At 39.2% G+C, this 21129-nt stretch overlaps 2 protein-coding genes across 3 annotated transcripts in view; both read left to right on the top strand.

The window, feature by feature from the left end:
• The first annotated feature begins 2160 nt into the window (after nt 1–2160).
• LOC124408504 (extracellular sulfatase SULF-1 homolog) overlaps nt 2161–21129 on the top strand; it is an 81074-nt gene continuing 62105 nt past the window's right edge. The window contains exon 1 of one of the 2 annotated variants that reach the window (XM_046885467.1): nt 2161–2377. The gene's annotated coding sequence lies outside the window, so the exon portion shown is untranslated. The remainder of the gene's footprint in view (nt 2378–21129) is intronic. The other variant, XM_046885466.1, reaches the window with a different exon arrangement.
• LOC124409063 (MYCBP-associated protein-like) lies at nt 11843–13684 on the top strand. Its single transcript, XM_046886457.1, has one exon. It carries the CDS (start codon nt 11843–11845, stop codon nt 13682–13684), a length of 1842 nt encoding a protein of 613 aa, XP_046742413.1.

Here is a 21129-nt window from a genome sequence, read left to right as displayed (position 1 = left end):
GGAATTTTATTTAAAAATTAATTAGCCAACTAATTAATTGGCTTAAGCTCGTGCGTTTCAAACCAAGGCTTTTACTGATGGTGATTCGGATTAAAACACAATTTTATTTTTGATTATAATAAACTTGTTTGAGTTAACGCATTTTTGGTTCCATTTCAGTGGATATTTTGAGACCGTCAAAATAATTCACAATATTATTGTTGAATCGAATGAATATTTTTTATATTCTATTGTTGGAAGGGTTTTATAGATTTAACTCATATATTTATCAAACTATATGAAAAATAATCTAATGTATTTGTAGTTGAAAGCACCAATAACATATAAAATAATCATTATTAGTAATCATTTAGTTGGTCCAGAATAAGAACAATATTTAGAAACTGATTCAAATAAATTTGGTAGATTCAGGTAAACTAATTTGTTTGAGAAACTGAGGAAATTGGATTACTAGCTTGTTAAATAAGAAACCTTTTATTTAATTATCTCAGAATGAAATCTGAACGTCTCTTCACATTCCTTTTTTGGTCTTTTTCATGCAATTTCGGACTTTAGTTTAATAACATTTCATTATGTATGTATAATGCATATAATGTTTGCTTTATCGCAGGTTTGTTAAATTTTAGAACATTTACGAATTTCGAGACAACGATTTTTTCCAAAAATACATCGTAACGCTAATATATATTGCGAACTTGAACTGCATTTAAACTCTGCATCAACATTAACCGACTTCATTATATCATTATATCATTATATATATATATCTAATGAAACTATAGTAATCCAGGATCGTTTAATTTTCGATTTCGAATCGTATCGAATTCCGCAGTAAATGAAACTTCATTACGATTAAATAGTCAATCAACTGCAATAATCCGGGGTCGATTCAAATTCATTTATACGCACCGTTGCGGTTAGAAATGAGTGAAATTTATTCCCCTTTTGTGTACGGAATGCTGAAATGAAAATCGGGTGACCACCTCGAAAGGCTAATTTGAATAAACAGCTTTTTCTCCGTTTTTATATCCCCTCTCCTCATCATTTGGCAAGTATGCAATCTCGGTCCTTCAGCCATCGAATAAACTGCACGGTGTATTCCTAAATCGAGATGACAGGATCAGGCTTCCAGGATCGGGGAAAATACCTGTTTCTTACGCACGACACATGCAGAGATTAAGATGATATAAAGTCCTTACGTTCCCGTCGAAACACACATTAAATTTGCAATTTTTAGGTACCCCAGTTTTCTTAATAAAAAGTCTTCTTAACAGTTTTTTTTTTTTTTAATTTTGTTTAAGTCCAGAATTTCGACCAGATTATGCAGTAGCTTCAAACGACGTTTTGAATTTACAAGAGAGTTTATCCTCGTCGAATAACCCATCTATATTTTCAACTTTTTACTAAAAACGATAACAACTATATGCTTGCAGGAAATTTAATTCCGTACAACTTTGATCTTGACAATTTTTCTCTATATACAATCAATTTTCTCCGACTTAAACCATATATGTTCAAAATGGCGATTCAAACTACCGCAGAATTCGATCTAAATCTTGAATTTTCACTACCACTAAACTCCCCCCCCCCCCCCCCGCCTCTCCAAAGATTCGAAAAGGGAAATTATGCTGTCTAAAAATTGCGAATTCAGCCGTTTTTCCATTCTTTTTGTAAATTCGACTTGGTCGTATTAGTTTAGCGTGGATACACTTGGAGCGCGTGGATCGCGTGTCAGTCAGTCCGAGCCGTCCAACCGTTGGTAGTCGGGCGAGCGGCGTTCCGTTTGTTCTCAGTTCCGCTCCGGCCGTCGGCGAGGTCGCGTTTCGCTCTGGGTTCTCACATCGTCGGACGAGGCGAAGAGCCACGTGCATTTTCGCCAAACCGAGTACCAAAGCCCAGGATGTAACCTCGGATCGGCGTTCGCGCGACATCCGGACCTTGGCAAACAGCCCTCCCCCCCCCCCCCCCCCCTTTCTCGCCCATTCAGTTCCGCCGGTTCCATAACCGGTCTGATCTATGTCAGGAGCAGTTTTCTCTGCATAAACTGCCCTGTAAAGTAGTCGAGCTTTTTTTAGCCGGACGAATCGGAACGATTTTGAGCGGTTGATGGCTCCGACAATATTCAAAAATCGAATACTCGATCGGTAACTGTGCCGCAAAATTTGGTTCAAAACTGGTTTAAGAACTCGACTGAACTTATCCGCGAGATTTTTAATCCCCGATCGGGTTTCGTGCATTTAAATCTCACGATATAGTTTCGCGTTAAGATTGAAACGTTTTTTTTATCGTGCAGTGAAATTGTGCTCGGCGTTATCTTGCGGAGGAGGAAACTGTCTCTGGAATCAAGATTGCATCGTTTCTCTGGCTGATTCGTTCGGTGAGTTTTCTCCTTATTTTGTACACTCGTCTTGTTTCATTTAATATCTTTTTATTTATTATATCATCAATGGACAGAGTGAATAATTAACGAGTAGTTCGGCATTATTAACAAATCGTATTTAATAGCCAATAGCCATGGACTATTAGCCATAATAGTTTTATTGTATGTACATACAAACCATTCGACGCTAATCCGCCTCTAAAGTTGATCGACGAATATTACTTAAACTGTTGAATGTCATATAAATTACACCAACAATTACTGACAAAATTATTTGTACTCTTGCAGTGGTAAAGTTATAACGGATTTTAAGACTATTCTTCGTCTCTGATCTCTGAGACGAAACTCTGGTTCTATTTTCATTCACATTCATTCGCTTTTTGACTTACCACGTCTAATAATAACTGTTAAAAATGTTAACGATCGTATTTTCAACTTTTGTTCCAACGATACTTGCAGAACAATTGGACCAGCAGTTACGTGATTCTTACCTTAACATAAAGTGAATTTGCATTCGTATATTCCATCAACGCTTCTACACTAGCGCAGTCAAAGCAACCGTAATAAATAAATTTGGGTCACCTATGGCTCTGATTATATGCCCAAATTTCTCGCCGTTGAATGTCATTAGGTGTATGATACATGAACTTTAACGACATCGGACAGTGACTTGAGCGTGCTCTCAACACTCGAGTTATTTTGATTAATGTGTTTGGGTGAAAAGATCGACATCTTAATCTCAGCAACCAACGTATTGACGTTAAGCATTAGCGATGCAACGCTTTACGATTTCACGTCTGTTTGTTGTAATTCCTGATCGGAATCCAAACACGCGTATCTGAATATTTCCAAGTAAATCCATAATTTTTCCCAAAAATGTGTTCATTTATAAATGTGGGAATGGTTTATTCAAGTCACCGTTCTTATTTTGTTTCAATATACTGTTTAAAGGCTTCATTAATTTGACCAATTACTCGAAAGTATTGGTAAATCAAATTCTGACATTTTTTTAACTAGTGTATCTAAGAAAGTGTGAGGAACTGGTGTAAACTCATGAGTCAGGAGTTTGAACGTCAATGAATTAAAATCAACCGCAAAGACGTTTTTAGAAGCTACAGTTACCGGTGATCGGTATAATAAATAAAATGGAGAAATTAATGGAATTTGAAACTACCAACTGATAAACGATGCTCAGATATTACTTTTTGGAATTAATCGTTATAACGAATCCTTCGAATTATAGAATCGAACACGTGAGCGGTAATTATTGTCTGAACCCTTAAAAATTTAACCTAAAGTATAGCCTTCCTGGTTTTAGACCAAATCCGATCTAATCAAGCAGATAAAATGCGATAAGATTGAATAAAATGAAACGAATAGTGGAAATAAAGTTTGAAAGAAATCAAATACCGTCTATCATCACTATATAGTTTGAGCGCAATATTTGATTGGAATAAGCTTCTTAGGAATGACACAGTAGTGCCAGATTGGACTTGATTTTGAGCTCAATCTGAAGCTGGTCGAGATCCGGCTTTGCGATCAGTTCGACAAATCCATGTATCCGTAACGCACTGACGTAATCCTGACGTTACACCAAAGCTGTACTCAGAATTGTTCATGAATATTCATCCCTCGAGATACTTGTTTAAAAAAAGGAGAAAGCGAACTAAGATTTTATTCATTTTAAAGTAGGTATACTGTAACGTGTACAGAAAAATCATTTTTCACAGAGTTTAGATGTTTTGAGTCATGGGTTTGATTTTTCTAACTTTTCAATTACATTTTTCGCCTGTAGTTTCTAAACCAAAAGCTTTCCCACTTTCATTTTGATCTAAAAATTTTCATCTCTTAAAAAAGAATTCACGAGCAAAATTTGCAGCCAAACAATCGGGGGAAAATTGAATTTCGTGTTTTTGGAAGCAATAAAAATGAAATACGTGGTATAAAAAATCTAGAACCCGATGAAATATGTTTTTTTTTGTACACTCCACGCATGTAGAAAGATTTTTAAAAAATCGCCGACGGTGAGGGTCATACAGAGGTCGGTTTGGTGTAGAATGCCTCATATACAAAATCAATTATGAAAAACTAAACATTTGCCAGACACTTCAATATAGTAAATGCAATGTTTATTCTATCTGATTGTGAGAATTGGCTTTAAGTACAAATTACTGAACCGCCTCTATGTAGGCATACGAATATCTGCGATTCCAATTGTTTGCCAAATATCCACTTACAACAGATGTACGAGTATACGGTATATCGATTTCCCAGCGAAACAGCCCGCGGAAAAACAGAACAAAGAGAATGTGAAAAAGGGGAAAGAGTTGAAAAATCAGGAAATCCAAAGTGAAGGGATTTCACTAGAACAAAAGCCCCATCGCGTCGATACACCTCGTGTGGGCACTCGCGGATTTTACAGACCTCGTGTGGAAGGTAAAACGGGTCGAGGCTCCGATGAATGGATCAACTAATGAATAATGATACTCGAGGAGTTTCGCCTTTAATTGGTTCTGGGCATATCATTGTGTCGGCTGTCTGCCCACCAACAATGCCTCGCATTCAAACACCGTCCATCCGTCGTCTCGTCTCGTCTCGTCCCATCCCATCGCATCCCATTCCATCCCGTTTCGTTTCCCGGTGTATCGATTACCCCCGAAGTCTATTGAAACGGTACCCTTCATCCCGTCATCGATCTAACCTTCATACTGCATGATTTCGGTGCTGTACACGCGTATATGTATATACGCGTGCCTACATCACACCGAATCTTTCAACTATCTCTTGCGATGGTGAGTATACGTCGTGGGTCTTGGTTCGAAAGGAAGGACCGTTTCAGTTGTCGATCGCTCAAAAGTTGCTCAGTCATTCATTCCCCAAGAGAAAGAAGGAGAGACCAGTTATATCGAGACATGTGAACATTTCTCTTTTACCGTGCTTCAGTCACATGCCTACTTCAATTATTTCGATTCATCAACTTTGATGGAAAAGATTTACAATGACGTACAAATAAATCCACCACTTCTTGTCAGGTTCTTTATTTAGTCATGAAAAATAACCGGTGGTAATGGCAACTTTAATTTTTTATCAGGCTCGATAAATGGAACTTCAGATGCGTCGTTACTATGTCTAGGACAATCACGCAGCGTTTAAAGATTTTTGGAAATGGTTACCAAAGTCAGGTCGTAAGAAACTACTGATTCCTGGTTCACAGTAGATAAATCATTACTTACTACTCACTTTTCGCATTTCCAAAACTTTTGACCTGTTATTAAACGCTGACCGTTGAGTAAAGTCACGTCTGTCAGACGAATCTCATTATAGCCATTCGGTAATAACCATGCACCTAATGGAATTATCGAAAGAAGATGTAGATTGCCACTCGAAGACTTCTTCCGAAATTATGTTCAGTACTTGACAGGCAATTGAAGACCATTAACAAATGACAGTCGTTATAAGTAAATACGAGAGCTAAAAAACTGGAATGGAAGTCATCGTGATCGGCAAAATTTTAATCTCATCTGCATAGATTTTGTTGTCTTTCTGTCTGCAACAGTTCGAAACACTTTTTCATCATTAGAGAAGACTCGTGTCGTTACGGTGAAATGGTCTTACCACGGTAAGCGTATGCAGAGAGGAGCTTAGAGTTACATTGCTGGAGAATTATGGGCAGATTTAACTTTGTGATACATGTATTATAATCACGGATTTTCCCGCGAGTTGGAATTGTACCAAAATTTTCAGCGCAAGTACCGTAAAGTGTGTAACCCTCGTAAAACTTCCGAAGGTTAGCGTCAATTTCATACGAACTTTATTGCGCGTTTCATGTTATATGTTTCTAGGTCAAATAACGTGGGTCATTTCCTTCAGATCTCATTTCCTGCAAAAGATAACGAAATTGATAAGCTTTCGTTCGTTGTGCACTTGTTTGTTTAATAAACATGTATATGTTATACGTACACGTTGTACATATTTGCTATTTATTTTTTCCTGTTCTTATAAAGAAACTGACAACCATGATACAGTTTTTTCGGTGTTCACCCGAGTTTTGCTAGTACAATGACCTGATTTATCGAAACTTGGCGATTCTGATTAAACTCGCATCAATCATAATATATTATGTCATAACTGGATAATGAAATGATTAATCAACTTATACGCACTGCAAGCTGATGAATCTTCGTTCGTATTCCAACAAACCAAGTTCACTTCGATTTGAGCAGCGTGTTTTACATATATACATATTTTAATTTGTGTTTTCAAATCACTGAAAGTTTCAGGTCGTAAAATGCTTGATCACAACTTCTTGCCAAGTCGAAGTTTCTTAAATTCTCTTACAAATTCCACCCTAAGAATCATAAAAACTTCATAATCTTATCGGAATTCATAATAATTCTCTATCGAACCAAAAGTTTTCTCAGTTGTGTCTTCTTGTGTAAACGTTGCACGAAATCCAATTTCTGAATCTAATAAATCAGCAAAATGGACTCAAGAATGGGTTAAACAATTTTATTATTAGTTATACCAATATTGATAGTTGATCCGCTGAATCCACATAGTCATTGATCGTGCCAACGTTGTGATTTGCTTGCTTTACCAGAGTCCTCGGTAAGTCTTATATGTAACGTGACGTCAATCGATACAAATTATTTAACGAATTTGTACAATTGCCTTGATTCGTTGGATCTTCATCAACGAAATTATCTATCATGTGGCCAGAAGCTAACTGCTAAATTCGCGAAGTGAAAAGAGCATAGTCGTACTTTAAATTGACAAAAACTGGTCTCGATGATCAAAAAGCGAGTTTTATCTCGCTGCACTGGCATGAGAAACCGTGTGTGTATGTAAGGCTTGGGATTGTCGGGTCAACAACGCGTGGATGCCTGCGCAATACGACAGCATCAAAGATTGAATATCAGATAAGCCCCTGACCTATCGCAGCCGAGACGATCATCACACGCGGCTCTAGTCTGTACGAAAATGATCATTTTCATGATTCTTGAAGGTCCGGTTGCGATCTATCAATCGCAAGATCACGTTTAATCGGTGTGTTAGAATTGAAAAATCATTCGGCAATATTTACTAAATCGCTGGAAGGACAAAAATGTGTTTTTTCGGGTGCAAAATAGCTTGAGGATATTTTTTAGTTGCGTCTTCACAACCGTTAGTAGATTCTATAGTAAGCCCTAAATTTGATTTTTCCAGTCTCGCTAATGTGGGGGAAAAAAAGTTCTCGTTTTGTTCGTTTGGGTTGGTCTCGAGAAAATTCGAATCTCGTGAAATATTGAGGATCGGGAAAAACAAGCCCACGATCGGCAATCCAATACCGTTCCTCCTCGCCTTTTATAATAAATAAGTTAACCAAGTGATTCATGAATAAGGGTGCGGGTTGAACACGAGAATTCACGAAACCTGGGGATCTTCCAGGGGTTAAGTATGTGGGAGTAAATATTGAATTTTCGAAGGATACCTGAGACGAAATTTTGGGCTTCATTTGAACCGCAAGAGAATTTCAAGGTTTTCGAGTTTCATAATATCAGACCTTCGATGTTAGAAAGAGAAATCCCTGCCATAAAAATCAAAAATGCGAATAAGCCCTAATTCCGATGCTTGAGGTTCTAATGACAATCAACATTGAGACTCATTTGACCCTCGGAAACCTCAATTGCAATATTCCTGGCTCAGCCCTCAATTGATCCTTGAAGTTTTCTTCTCTCAAGTTCCACAGCTTGGTGGTTCTATCGAGTGAGACAGAGATGAGAAAATCTGAAATTTCAATTTCGATCTGGAATTTTTGAGAGCTTGGACGCTCTCTTTAGTCAAACTGAGCTGTGAGGATCTGGAATGAGACCTAAATTCGAGTGGACATATCTGAAATTCAAAAAAATAGAGGGTTGAGAGAGTCCACAATTTGAAAAATTTAGAATTTGGCCAAAAGCCATCGTATAATTCAGGTACTGCACTTCTAAGTTAATTACATACGGTTCTCCACGTTCTTAGTAATAATAGCGAACCTTGGTAATTCGATAGGCATAAATGAAAACAAAAAATCACAGACAAAAGATTTGTTGAATTTATAAGCGAATATGTCGAGGAAAATTACTTTTTTCAGTTGACGAAAAAATTTGCGCCGTAAAGCGAGGCCGCAATTATTTGAATAAACGAAACATTTCTGTCGCCATGTTTGGTCAGTACAACAATTTCTTTTTTCTCTCCTTTGTGCGTAGGAGGCATTTCGACCCGACGAAATATCTTTCGATATAGGAATACCTATGAGGCTGGAGTCTTCCTCTCACGAGTCTCTCGACTCGCTTCAGCAGACTTTCAGCAAACACACTTAGCAGCAGGGTACTACACGTATATAAGTTATGTAAAGAAATTTGCCGAGGAAAAATTTCACCCGACGACTCGAGGGTGTAATGATCTCTTTTTATGGAAGTCCGTCCGTCTCTTGGTAGCACGATTCTCGTTACGACCAAGGTACACGACCACCACGGGTTCAAATATTCTCTGGGCACCTTCTGCAGTGTCTCTCATGAATAAAAATCCCGGACTAAAGTAGCCTGCAGGTCGTAGCTTTCGTTTTATCAGACAATAAATTAGGCACCGCCCCTGCTGAACGGGATGAACATTTTTAGGGGTGAATTGGCCGTGCAGTCAGAACCGAAAGCTTATGGAAACAGGAAAGAGTTGTTTGGAAAATCTTTGGTTTCAGACGGTTGGCCCCCCTTGATTCATCCTTACTACGTTACCTCGGATTATTTTTTTACACCCTTGGCCACGCGTTGTGCAAGGGCAGTTTCTAACCGTTTGATTTCACTCCATGGGTTCCCATGGCTGTGACTCGGGCCCCGAGTGTCGACTTGGGGGACGGACCGCCCATGGTGGACCATTGTGCTCGAGGGTCAACCAATATCGAATCCCATTCAGCACGGTGCCTCGACTCTTCAATCCATTATACTTCCATGAACCCACGACTTTCCTACTGCAGGCTCCATAAATTGAACAAATAAAGTCGGAACTCTTCCATCCTCGAATATTCTAACGACGAAACTGTGGGAAGAAAAATTTGTTGACTCTCTGTGGATGAAATAGATTTCATGTGTTGGACAAATCATTTGCTTCGGGTATTCTTGCCTGGTGATTAGTATGAATGATGAATCACTGGTTATTACCCATTTTTTAGATCTTTCATCCACGATTCTTTGTTAAGCATGCGTAACATTAATGCAAAAAAAGTTTAGGTCTCCGGTTATATTGCGAGAAAGCCAGACTCGCGCACTATTAGGCGTTAATGGGAGCGAATTCCCACGGTATCGTGAAGTTATCGTTCGTTCTCAGAACTTGTGCACTATTATACCTGTAGCGTGAAAAACAAACTGTACAAAACTAGGTACTATGTATGTATGTACGAAGGTACGTGACGTGACTTCAGCCAGTCGTTCCCGGCACCGTGTAGCATAGATAGACCCTTAACTCTTGCAATGAAAATCAATAAATTAAAATTTCATTTTCAAGGAATAACGTCTGCGCCATGCTTCTAGCTATAAAAATTATTAAACCGCTTTAACTTCCTTGAAATTGTAAACATAACACGTAATCCATTATCATGAACATGACGACGTTTCTTCGATTCGATTTTCGTTCAATAAATAATAGAAATTTTAATTCTGTTTCCCATGATTTTTTTTTTCATCCCATTTCCCAGCTTCAAGACGAGGGAAAAACTGGCTCGGCTCGGTCCTCGTTAAATGAAGCTTTAGATATTTTTGTCCGCGAAAGAATTTCGAACATCCGTTGTTGCGTCGAAATCGAATATTTTCAATCTTTGCTGCTGATATATATATTTATACACGGTATCTCGATTATTTATATAGAATATTTTTCACTCATTTATTGTACCCAAAATTCTATCCGATTAATTACTATTTTTTATTTTTATTTTTATTTTTCATCATGATTCTCTTTTTATTATTATATTATATTTTTAATTCAAGCAGCCCTCTTTGAAGAATCCTACACTCACACACACACACACACACACACACACACACACACACACACACATGCATTCACTGCACGCGTGTAATGCAATGGTGTGAATATATCCCCCATCCAGTCTGTTCTCTCCCCCGGCAACCGCCTTTTATCCTTCAGATATTAATTCAGCCACCGTTTGCAGCTCGTACAAATTTATTCACCGACTCACATACTCGATTCCCCACCGTCGCGTCGACGACGTACGTATCCTATACAAATTTACAGTATCGCGTATCCCTTGAAATAAATTTTCCTTTTTTTTCCTCACTCTCTCTCTCTCTCTCTCTCTCTCTCTCTCTCTCTCTCTCTCTCTCTTTCTCTCTCCCTGGTCGTTCACATCCCATGTTTCGGATCTGGTATTAAATATAATTAATGAATCTCACGTAATTAACTTTTTTTGCCAGAGAATTGAAGAAAAAAAATTCTTTCAGACTGTATAGATGATTATACAACAATTTATTATAAGTTCAGTGGTAGTTAGTTATTCGTTAGTAGTTTGAGAAAGAAACGCTGGTACATTACGATGGAGGTAAAGATGTATAACGAAGATTGGGTAATAGTTGAGTCACAATGTCGAATTTACAAAAACGCGAAAGGCTGTTTGAGAGAATTTTAATATGTCGAAAGTCTAAATACATATTTGCCAGAATCCTGACGATTCGATATTTCAGTTTTTTCTATGTTTGAACTCTGAACATCATATGTGAATTCAATTTAATTCAATGCAAAGAATTGTCCTGACTTTGAACATGTTACATTTTGAGCCTTCTATTTCCTAATTTTTATACACGTTTAGCCCCACACAAACGTTTATTTGTTTCCCCAGTCCATTTCGTTCGTACAACCAACGAATCCACCTACAACATTGTTTTGTTCATTTCTCTTTTCTATTCATCCTAACGGCAATTAATAAATCGGTGTTTTGAGAGTGGGTGAATATAACGAACCTGGACGTGATTTATAGATCTTTTGTTAGATAGGTATATCATTGGACTAAAAAAATGAAGTTTCTAAACGCCCACCGAACAAGACGCGTTATGCAGGCACGTTTACTGCCCGGCTCCAAACGTAGTATCCCATCGTAAATCCCATGTGATCTCATCGCGTAGGATCGGTACTGAGACAGGCGGTTATTACACGTGCATACGTAAAAAAATGCCGTGAGATATTCAGAAAGGCATATCTGATTGTCCCAGATTTTTCTGAACAAGGTTGATTCATTGCATTGCGATAAGTCTTTACATATGTGCATTTATTCCACGCGTCTTTGTCCAAAAATCGATTATAACTCACGCAATCGATTAAATTTCCACAGCAACGCGATCGAGGAAAACGAAACAAGAGATAATCAATAAGCGGTTTCCTTCCTTATCAAAAGGGGAAGCGACGAGAACAGGTTAAGGAAACGTAGAAAAACGAAAAATGGATCATGGTCGAAGAATCGGTAGAAAGGAAACGCCGTTGACTTTGAAAAGGCCGTGCAATACGTCCATCGTAACAGTAACCGATCCCCCCTATTCGAAAGACAAGCCCATAGTGGAAGATCGTCGTTTAAAAAACTGGAATACGTGGCTGAGGAGACACAGGATACAATGCGAGGCGCTTCGTGGCGGTGTTTCCAATGCTAAAGCGGACATGGTGATGAACAGCTGCGAAGAAGTAAGGGCGCAGATCGAGATGAAAAACCTGATGGAATACGCCGCTGTTCCGGTGACGCCGATTCCCGGCAAGTCCACGGGGAGTCCTGGATTCTGGAAGGTACCACCGACCTTGTCGAACCACGGTAATCCCTGTCTTCCAGACGTAGGTCCTGTGCTCACGAAGAAGGAGCTCAACTCGTTCCCGACACTGGAGCACATCGAGGTCCCCAAGTGCATAAGGGAGGAGAAAAACTTGTCCAATTTGGAAGGCTTGGTTCCCAGATGGAAGCGGAATTCATACCTCAGTAAAAGGAGACAGGAATTGGCCAGCAGCATTGCGATTTTACAACCAAGCTGCCCTGAAACTGAGACAGAGCTTGTGGTGCGAGGACGGAGGTTTGGCCGTCCCGAAGAAGAGCAAGAAGTGCCTCGTCTTCCCGTGATTAGTATAACCGATGCTTCGATCGAGAGTGAGGAATCGGAGGTGAAAATCACGGTCGACGAAGCAGTCGTTGTGACGTTGGAGATAAACGGAGTTAGGGTAACCAGAGGCGAAGAGAATATTCATAAGGGATCGAAGGACCTCGTGTGGTCGTTGACGTTCTTCAACGCGGTCAACCAAAGGTCGAAGAAGTGTCTGTGCTTGGAGAACAAGGGGACCATGGCCATCGCTTACGAATGGCGCGACACCGCTTGGGCCTCGAAGATTTTACCCTTGGGTTCGAGAAGCGAGACTAGCTTTTTCTTCAACAAGAACAAGGCCTTGATATTGCCCGGACAGAAGACCGAGATTCCGATTTGGTTCAAGAAACGTCGAGCTGGGATCTTCTCCGAGTCTTGGCGGCTTGTCACCGAGCCGAAACTTTGTGGGGCGAATCTAATCATGAGAATGTGGGGATGTGCTTCTTCCGAAGACTCAGGGTCTGGCGGATCAGTAGACGCCTACTTGGACCGCTGCATCCGGGATAGCAGCGTCCGAGAAACCCTCGACTTCATCATCTCCAACGTCAGTCCGTCCAGGCCTCCGGAACCGGCGTACAAAAGCTGTTACTTGGAGGCTGAATTGTTCCGGGCTAAGAATCCGTCGTACTTTTATCACGCGAGTGCGATCGCCGAGTTGTACAAATTGTGGGATAATTCTTTGGTGTCTGATGTTGCTGCTACGTGGAACTTGTCTTTGGTCGAATTGCGAAGTCTTCTTTTCCGGATCGATGATCCTGAGCTCAGAAACAAGCGGCTTAAGGAGTTCACTGATCTCTGTAAAGAGTGTCTTAAACCCGATGGATTTAGTACGGATAAAAGTGTTAAGTATGGAGTCGTTTATAACGTCTTGTGTGCATTTGCCAATCGGATGGAAGAGGAGAATGCAATCGTTAAACGAAGTTGCATTCTCAGTCAGCCGGATAACGTGGCGTCGATTAATTCTTCCATCGAGATTTCTCGGGAAAGTTTGTCGCCCAAAATTATGGGCACGAATGAATGGCATACTAGCTTGAAGTCCACCGAAATTCTCTTGTATGGACAAGTTTTTTATACGCGCATTTATGAACTTTTAGTTGAAACTATAGAGCAAATGTGTGCGGCTATAGACTCTGTCAATAATCTCAATGAGCCTGAACAATAAATAATCTCTGCTTGAATCCAAATTTTGGAGAAATGAATGTCGGAATCTGGAGGATGAAAAACGATCATGTTTTAGCTTCTTATTCAACAGTGCTGAATTGCAACCATGGTATTCAACGGAAAAACAACAACAATTGTCATTTTTTATGACGGATTAAAAAAAATTGCAAGCATTTTGAACGTAGTTATACTAATGAACGAGTGGAGTGCAGAATATCGGTTGTGGCAGAGAGACAGGAATTCAGAACTTTCGTCCGATGAATATCTTCACCCTTCTCATTTTGTAAGGAGAATGAATACCGTATCCTTGTCAGAGGAACGGACCAAAGTATTCGTGAATACGTGGAAACATTTTTTACGAGCTTCACTCTTCTCGCTCTCTGTCTCTTACCGACCGGTTCTTAAGAGACAAAGAATCTGTCGTCCAGAGGGTGTAGGTATATGCTACGAATACCATCTTCCCTTGATTAAAACGAAAAACGGTACAATTATATTCTCGAATTCCAATATTCCATACCCATCGTGTATGGTGTGAACGTTTTTATTTTTTATTTCTTTTATTTTTTTTTCTACTGCGCCAATTCACGTTTACTACTCGCGGAAATTAAATGTCCTTGCCTTTATAAAACCGCACATGAATATGAAATTCATTACCCAACGTCGACTAATTACCCGTTGCTGCCTCTCCGCAATTCTATGCATAGAAAATTTATCAATAATTTTCCACTGTGTTGAACCTGCAAAAATGAAAAGAAAGAGAGGCTTTAATCTCGTACGATTAAATCTGCAATTGTTATCACTGTATTATTCTTACGTAAACGTGTACGGCTATTTTATTTACAATGTTGGCTAATTATTTTTTTTTTTTGCACTTTTTTGCCATTATTTTTATGACTGATGTAATTTTGCGTCCATGAATTGAGTTTCAAGTAACAATGAACAGCTGCAATTTGCGCATTTGTATGAAGACATGAATCTCTTTATCTATATTCCTATCGAAATTTTAACATTTTTAAAACAAGATGCCAATATAATGAATTACATATGTATATTTTCTTTCAAAAGTAGTTTGTTTCGTCTAGCAATAATTGTATTATTTATTATGTTAAGTTGGCGGTATTTGTTGAAATCATTCTCAAACTCTCAAAAAATTTAACATAAATTTATTTAGACTCGTCGAGAAAGTATTTGATCGCACAAAATTTTCCAAAACTAATTTTGAGAATGTTTGAAAGTATTCCAAAACTTTTTTTGACTAAACTTCCACTAAAGATAGAAACCAGATGACTGTTTTTTAAAATTCTTTCGACGAGGGTGACTTCGAAATTTTTATGATCCGCTAACGACCGATAAAACGTTGTTCTCTGTCCGCCTTGCAAGGTTGTATCCATGCTCGCGTCACTTCGAATCGTTGAATATTTACGATATAGACGCATAACCAAAGAGCTGTATGACTTGTAAACAGCCTGCAGCAGCATTCCTTGTTCCGATCGGACAGACTAGACGTCTAGCATACGCTCATTCGAGTCATGGGTGGGAAATAAATTTTTAGTTTATGCTACATACGAAACAGCTGTGAAGAAATTGAATGAGCAGTCGTGACCCGTAGGTTAAATTTGAATATATGGTAATAAGATGTTGCGCTGGACCTACGAATTTGGAAATTAGATGGTAAAAAAAAGAAACAAAAAAAAAAAAACACGTTTTTAAGTTATACCTCGCGTCCGCACATCTACAGAGGCTACTCTATCACCACCAATCGATGTTTCACGTCATATCAATTATCCCAGCTTTCGATTTCTCGTTTGAATCGCTAAAAACCTAATAAAGTCTTGTTTGGAATGAATTATTCTAATCAGCTTTTTTTGGGTCTGTTACATCTGTGTATACAACATATAGAAACGATGTCAGATCAGGAACAACTCATATACATATGTGCTCAATGCTCATATATATATACATACACAATATACTAAAAATTCTTCTCTCTCTGATAAACTGTACACTCTGGCGTTTGTTTAGTTTATTCCAAAATTCTGATACTTGATGCCGTAATCTCTGCTGACTATGATCATTGGAGATGATTTACCATACGCTAAAACTAAAATTAACTACAATTGAAATAAGTTGGAGTATTTTTTCGCCACAGATTATCCAATATCAGTGGATAAAGTACGAATTTTTCTAGGAACATTAAAGTTCAATTAGAATGAAAAAAAAAGAGATTGGTGAAAACTGAGAGTCGGCAGAAGGATCGAAACGTCAATTTTTCAAACAGAGTTGTCCGCAGGAAAGAGAGTGAGAACGACAAAACGAGGAAATTACTGTGATGAATTTGGTAAAAGTGGTTGAAAATTTAAATTAGCTACTCGCAAGCTACTCTGTTATGTAAACACGAGGCAAAACGTCGGGTGTATAATATTGAGAAATATTTAAATTTGAATCGCACTCCACGACGTACCGTGTTTAATTGAGTGTAAACAGAAGTCTAGATGAACCGTCGTGAAAGAAAGCTATAGCCGTATAGGATGTTCATTTCGTTTTACTCGGTATTTTTCTTTTTCTTTTTTATACATATTATATCCATACGATAGTCGGAATAGTCTTGAAACGACCTTTTAACTCTGGAAATAGCAAAAAGTAGTCAAGTACCATGAGAATAATTGAAAGTATTTAAGAACTCAAGAACTTGGTAATATTATTCAATATCCTAAAATGAAAAGAAAATTAAGTATTCGTCTATTTTTGACTATTTTTAAATAGCTAGAAATTAAGTTTTTTTTACGCTCATTATCAAGACAAACTGGGCACAGTAAAACCACGCAACGAATGTCAACGACGTATTATCATATTTTTTTGCAAGTGTGTGATAAATTTATCGATACGGAAGCTCGACCAATTCAGCATCTGCAATATGTAATACATGAAACGTATGAAGACATCGAATTACGACTCAGAAACTGCGTCTCGTCCTTCGATGGTTTACCAAAAGAAAAAAGCCACTTAATTCTTATGTAGAGCAAATTGGTGCCGAGCTGTTTTAACACAGTCGACGTATCGTTGTCGGCGATCGTTTATTAACTATTTTTTATAGTCAACAGCTCAAGCAGAAATCCGTGTGTGTTACAAGCGTGTACAGTGATAATGATGCCCGTTATCAATCTCCGGCTAAATTTACAAAGCACATTACGCATGCTTGTAAAACAAAAATGTGGTACACATGCTGCTCCGGAATGTTATTCACTCACAGATTGACCAACAAGCTTATAAATATAAACTCCAAATTGCCAGACTAATTTTTGGCGCCTCGTATGATGGGGTCGTTTTGGAAATCTAATTATAGTGACACATGTGTGGAAATAATCAACCGAGTCTATGCTACCGATAACACGAACCGTGCATGATGATTTTTTAGACCGAACTCTGCCAGTGACTACGGACTCTCAAGTTTGACCCCATGGGCAAACGGGCCTTCCAGCTCACATGGATGATGATATTGTCTGACCATATGTTGCGCCAGTCAGCTGCTGCCGATTAGTCGACTGGCTGCTGCAACGGTTGCCGAATATCAGAACCGACCATTCATCACTCGCAGTATCACCCCCGTCTATTGATCGGTCCATTTCGTGAGATGAACGCAAATTGCTATATTAAAATCTGTCTGCAAAGTTTTTCACGTTGTTTGCCTATCGCCGGACTGCTTATGATAGCAAATTTTCATGGATGATTACAATCGAAGACAATCAGTGCCATTAATAACAGTTTATGATCGAGGAGGTACTCGCTCAAGTATTCATTTGAAAAGTAAACCTTGACACGTTTTATTCGCATCATTCGTCGCAACTGAATACAGTAGAAGAATTACATCATGGCTCTTGAATAGTCTGGCAATTGTAACCAAAAGTTACTATACTATAACTGTACTGTGTTTCTCATTCGGGTGCCTGCAAGTATATTTTTCCACATGGCCATCATGCGATCCCCACTTCTGCCTCTTATACAATATTGTCACTTTAGGCTGATACGAACGAGCATTTTACAATGTGCTTTGGGGTTCTTGAAGTCTGTATACTCGTTCTTTTTTATCCACGGTTATTTTATGAATACTAATCACATTACTCATTCTGCGGATTCTAAAAAAGTTATAGATTTTAGGTTTCCAGATTATGAGCCTCAAGTCGAGTATCCTAGATCGTCTTTAAAAAGTTGGAAGACATTGGGATCGGTCACTTACACTTGACTTTTCCTCGAAATTCTATCGTCTGATCTCAGACTCGACATCCAGATATCTGGACAGAAGGAAAACGTCGAAATGTTTGAAAAATTTCCCTCGATTCAATGCTGGACTTTTCAAATGAAGTATTCTAAAGTGACATGTATACTATACAACTTTTCAATTAGTTATCTATTTATTTTTTTTACTCAAGACTACAAGAGACAGAAGCACTTGTCACTTTTTATTTCTTTCTCGAACGAGGAAAAATCAATTCATATTTTCTGCCGCACAGTTCAGATTTCCAACAGTTTAATTTGAAAGCAGGAATAACGCATGGCTAAATAACTGACGACGAGTGGTGACAATTCCGGCGAATTCTAGTACGTAAGAAAGTCGTGCTTGTTATGTACAACTGCACAGTAACTTTACGGTCAAAATTCATTCTGTTCAACAGTATAATAATCTGATTGCTCGACAACGTTTGTATGTACAAATCGCAGAAGACCCTCGAGATGGTGAAACCCAATCCAATTACCCGTTAACCGCACGGTTCTATCGCGAAGATTGCATCGTTACCAAGTGTGACGAGTGTGTCTTCGTTCCGAAGGGTCTTTCATCCTTTCCTTCTTATTTTTGTTTATTCCCCCCCCCCCCCCCCTCTTTCCTCTTCTTTTTTGCGCCAGAAATGGACAGACACTAGAACCCAGCTCTAGCATCTGGTTAAGGAGGCTGGGTGAGGATTCCATCGGTGGTCTGGGCCACCCCCTCACCATGTTGGGTGTGCGGCACGCCGCGTCGATGCCTGGGAGGGTATGCCTACCTACATCCAGCACGTTGCACAAACGCAGAACGATCCTCGAACCATATCTCGATGGCGGCTTTAGACTGCAGGCGAGTACACAGTGCGCTGCCCTTGTTAGGCGAGCCTCCGAGGGTCTCTCTATGCCTCTTTGGGAACAGGAAACCGACCATAAGGTCGTCGGGCAGGTGCCCGGCGAACCGCATACCTCGATTCGATCTATACCTGCCGCCTCCTCTGCCTCCCCTAAACGCCTTCGCATCTGCCTCGACCTGACCACCGTGCTTTAAACCCCCATTATCGCGGACACCTTATTCCGCCAAAGTCGAGGGAGACGGAACCTTGTTCGATCGTTAATCGGCGCTACTAACTTTTGGGATGGTCTAAACGACGAGGTCGAGTTTAAGCCGTTACTCTTCACCAGAGGGTCAAACTTCAATTTCTATCCCAGGCGCGTTACAGAATTTGGATGGGATGGGAAGTCCTCTTCTTGACCACTAACTTGTCTTGGGCATCGTGATAAAACTGCGCTTTTATTGTGTAGATTTTTAAGAAACTTATTTACAAAACACCGCAATGTCTGAAAATAATTTACTGGTTAGCGTTGAACTCGAAACCACTCAGACACTCTCTTGTGTTATATCATTGCGAAATTTCTGATTGTCAGCTGATTTTGCAAACAGTTTTGTACTCGGTGTCGAAAATGGGTGAGAATAATTTCTGCTGTTATGATATTTAATAATTATGCATATAATTGAGACTAGAGTAAATAAATGCAACCCACTGGTGAGTGGTGAAATTACGTTTCAGAGTTAAATGATGATGATACCGATAAAAAGCATTACCCCTTGATGAAATTCGAACCTTGAAAATGAGGTTCAGACATCCGTTGATTATATTTAGGCTGCACAGTCGAAAGGATTTGGTTTTGCCAGGAAGCGATCCAAACGTCAATGATTTAGACTTCTCCCCATTCTTCGTTACCTACGAAAGCAAACATACCTACGCACAACTCAGCGGTATGATCAAAGGCTAATGAGAACAAGCTCCTTCCGATCCCTGGAGACAAAAACCAAGAAAGAACCTCCACTCCAAACCACCGTACATGTAGTACCTACTACCTATATATATTCAGTGCATTAACGTCGGTTAAACGATCGATGGAGGATGGATAACGAATGGAAAACTCGTGGAATACCCCAAATTACGTGATGGCTTCGAAACTCGAGTCGTAAAGTGCCGCCTGCAGCACAATCACGACCATCGAGGAACGTGACGTGGTGGCATGCGATTGTGCCTACATCTGCATATAGGATGATGGTGGAGTGGAGTGGAGCGTCTATCCATTGGGTTGAAGGCAGAGACTCGAACGGAACGCCTAGAAGATAAACAAGCAGCGCGTTTAAGGGTCGCATAAAGCGTGAATTAAGGTCAGTTAATCCGGTCCTTAACTCGGCCAGTCTGTATCTTTCGGATCACCTTGGGGATCTCGGCGAAACAATTTAACGACCGCTGTACGGGCGTTAAGGTTAGGGCAGGCACTATTAGGTCCCACCAAAACGTTTTCCGAGTGTTTAGTCTACTCGATATCGTGCCTACGGTCCGGCCATTTTATACCGTATAATAACCAGTTAACAAACAGCTGACTTTAGTGGTATACAGCCTCGAATTCTTGCCCTCGTTCAGACATATCTATATTTATATACCCACTTCCTTTTTCACTTAAGAATTTTCATTTTTTTTTTTTTTCAAATTCTCGATCTTCACCGAAGCTTGATAGGCTGTGAAATTGATTCGAAATTTTTTGTAAATTGTCCAATTTTGGGGTATTTTCATTTTTTGAATTACAGTATTTTTCTTCTTTATTCTTACTTTAATTTCGAGGAATAATTGTCTCAGTCGATAATATTGCGCGTGAGGTTTTTAATTTGCTTCAAACCGTCGGGAACTCATGTTCTTAAGCTCGTTTCCGAGTGTAAAAAACACGCGAAAGCGACAAGAAATTGCTACATCCAAAAATTTTTTTAACTATCGAACGATTGATAACAGAATATGTGAGGCTGTTTTATTGGAGCTCGGTCGATAATTAATAACATTTAGGTTTTATATTGTGACGTAGGTAGATATAAATTATACACTCCTTGCGCAGGTAGTACAATTATAATATAACTCGTAATAAATTTCTGTTAAAGACGACTTACAGGGTTTTCAGGGAGGTTGTATGAAATTTAATATCTCTCGTCTTCTCATCATTTTCTTCTCCTCTTTCTTCGTCTTTTTTTTTTTTTTTTTTCTTCCGGTAATAAAGTATGCGCCGAGTTGGCGAAAGCTAAAATTATCCGTAGTTAATCCGCAACGTAAACTTCACTTACTACGCCATTTTGAATTCTTGAACGATCACAAGGGGACCCTTTCCCTCCTCCCAGCTCGT

The sequence above is a fragment of the Diprion similis genome, chromosome 8 (assembly GCF_021155765.1).
Source record: "Diprion similis isolate iyDipSimi1 chromosome 8, iyDipSimi1.1, whole genome shotgun sequence".
Classification (NCBI taxonomy): Eukaryota; Metazoa; Arthropoda; class Insecta; order Hymenoptera; family Diprionidae; genus Diprion; species Diprion similis.
This window is presented reverse-complemented; position numbering and strand designations above follow the sequence as displayed.

What these genes read in the sequence shown, in the direction of transcription:
- LOC124409063 (XM_046886457.1), top strand. Translation starts at nt 11,843, where the DNA reads ATGGATCATGGTCGAAGAATCGGTAGAAAGGAAACGCCGTTGACTTTG.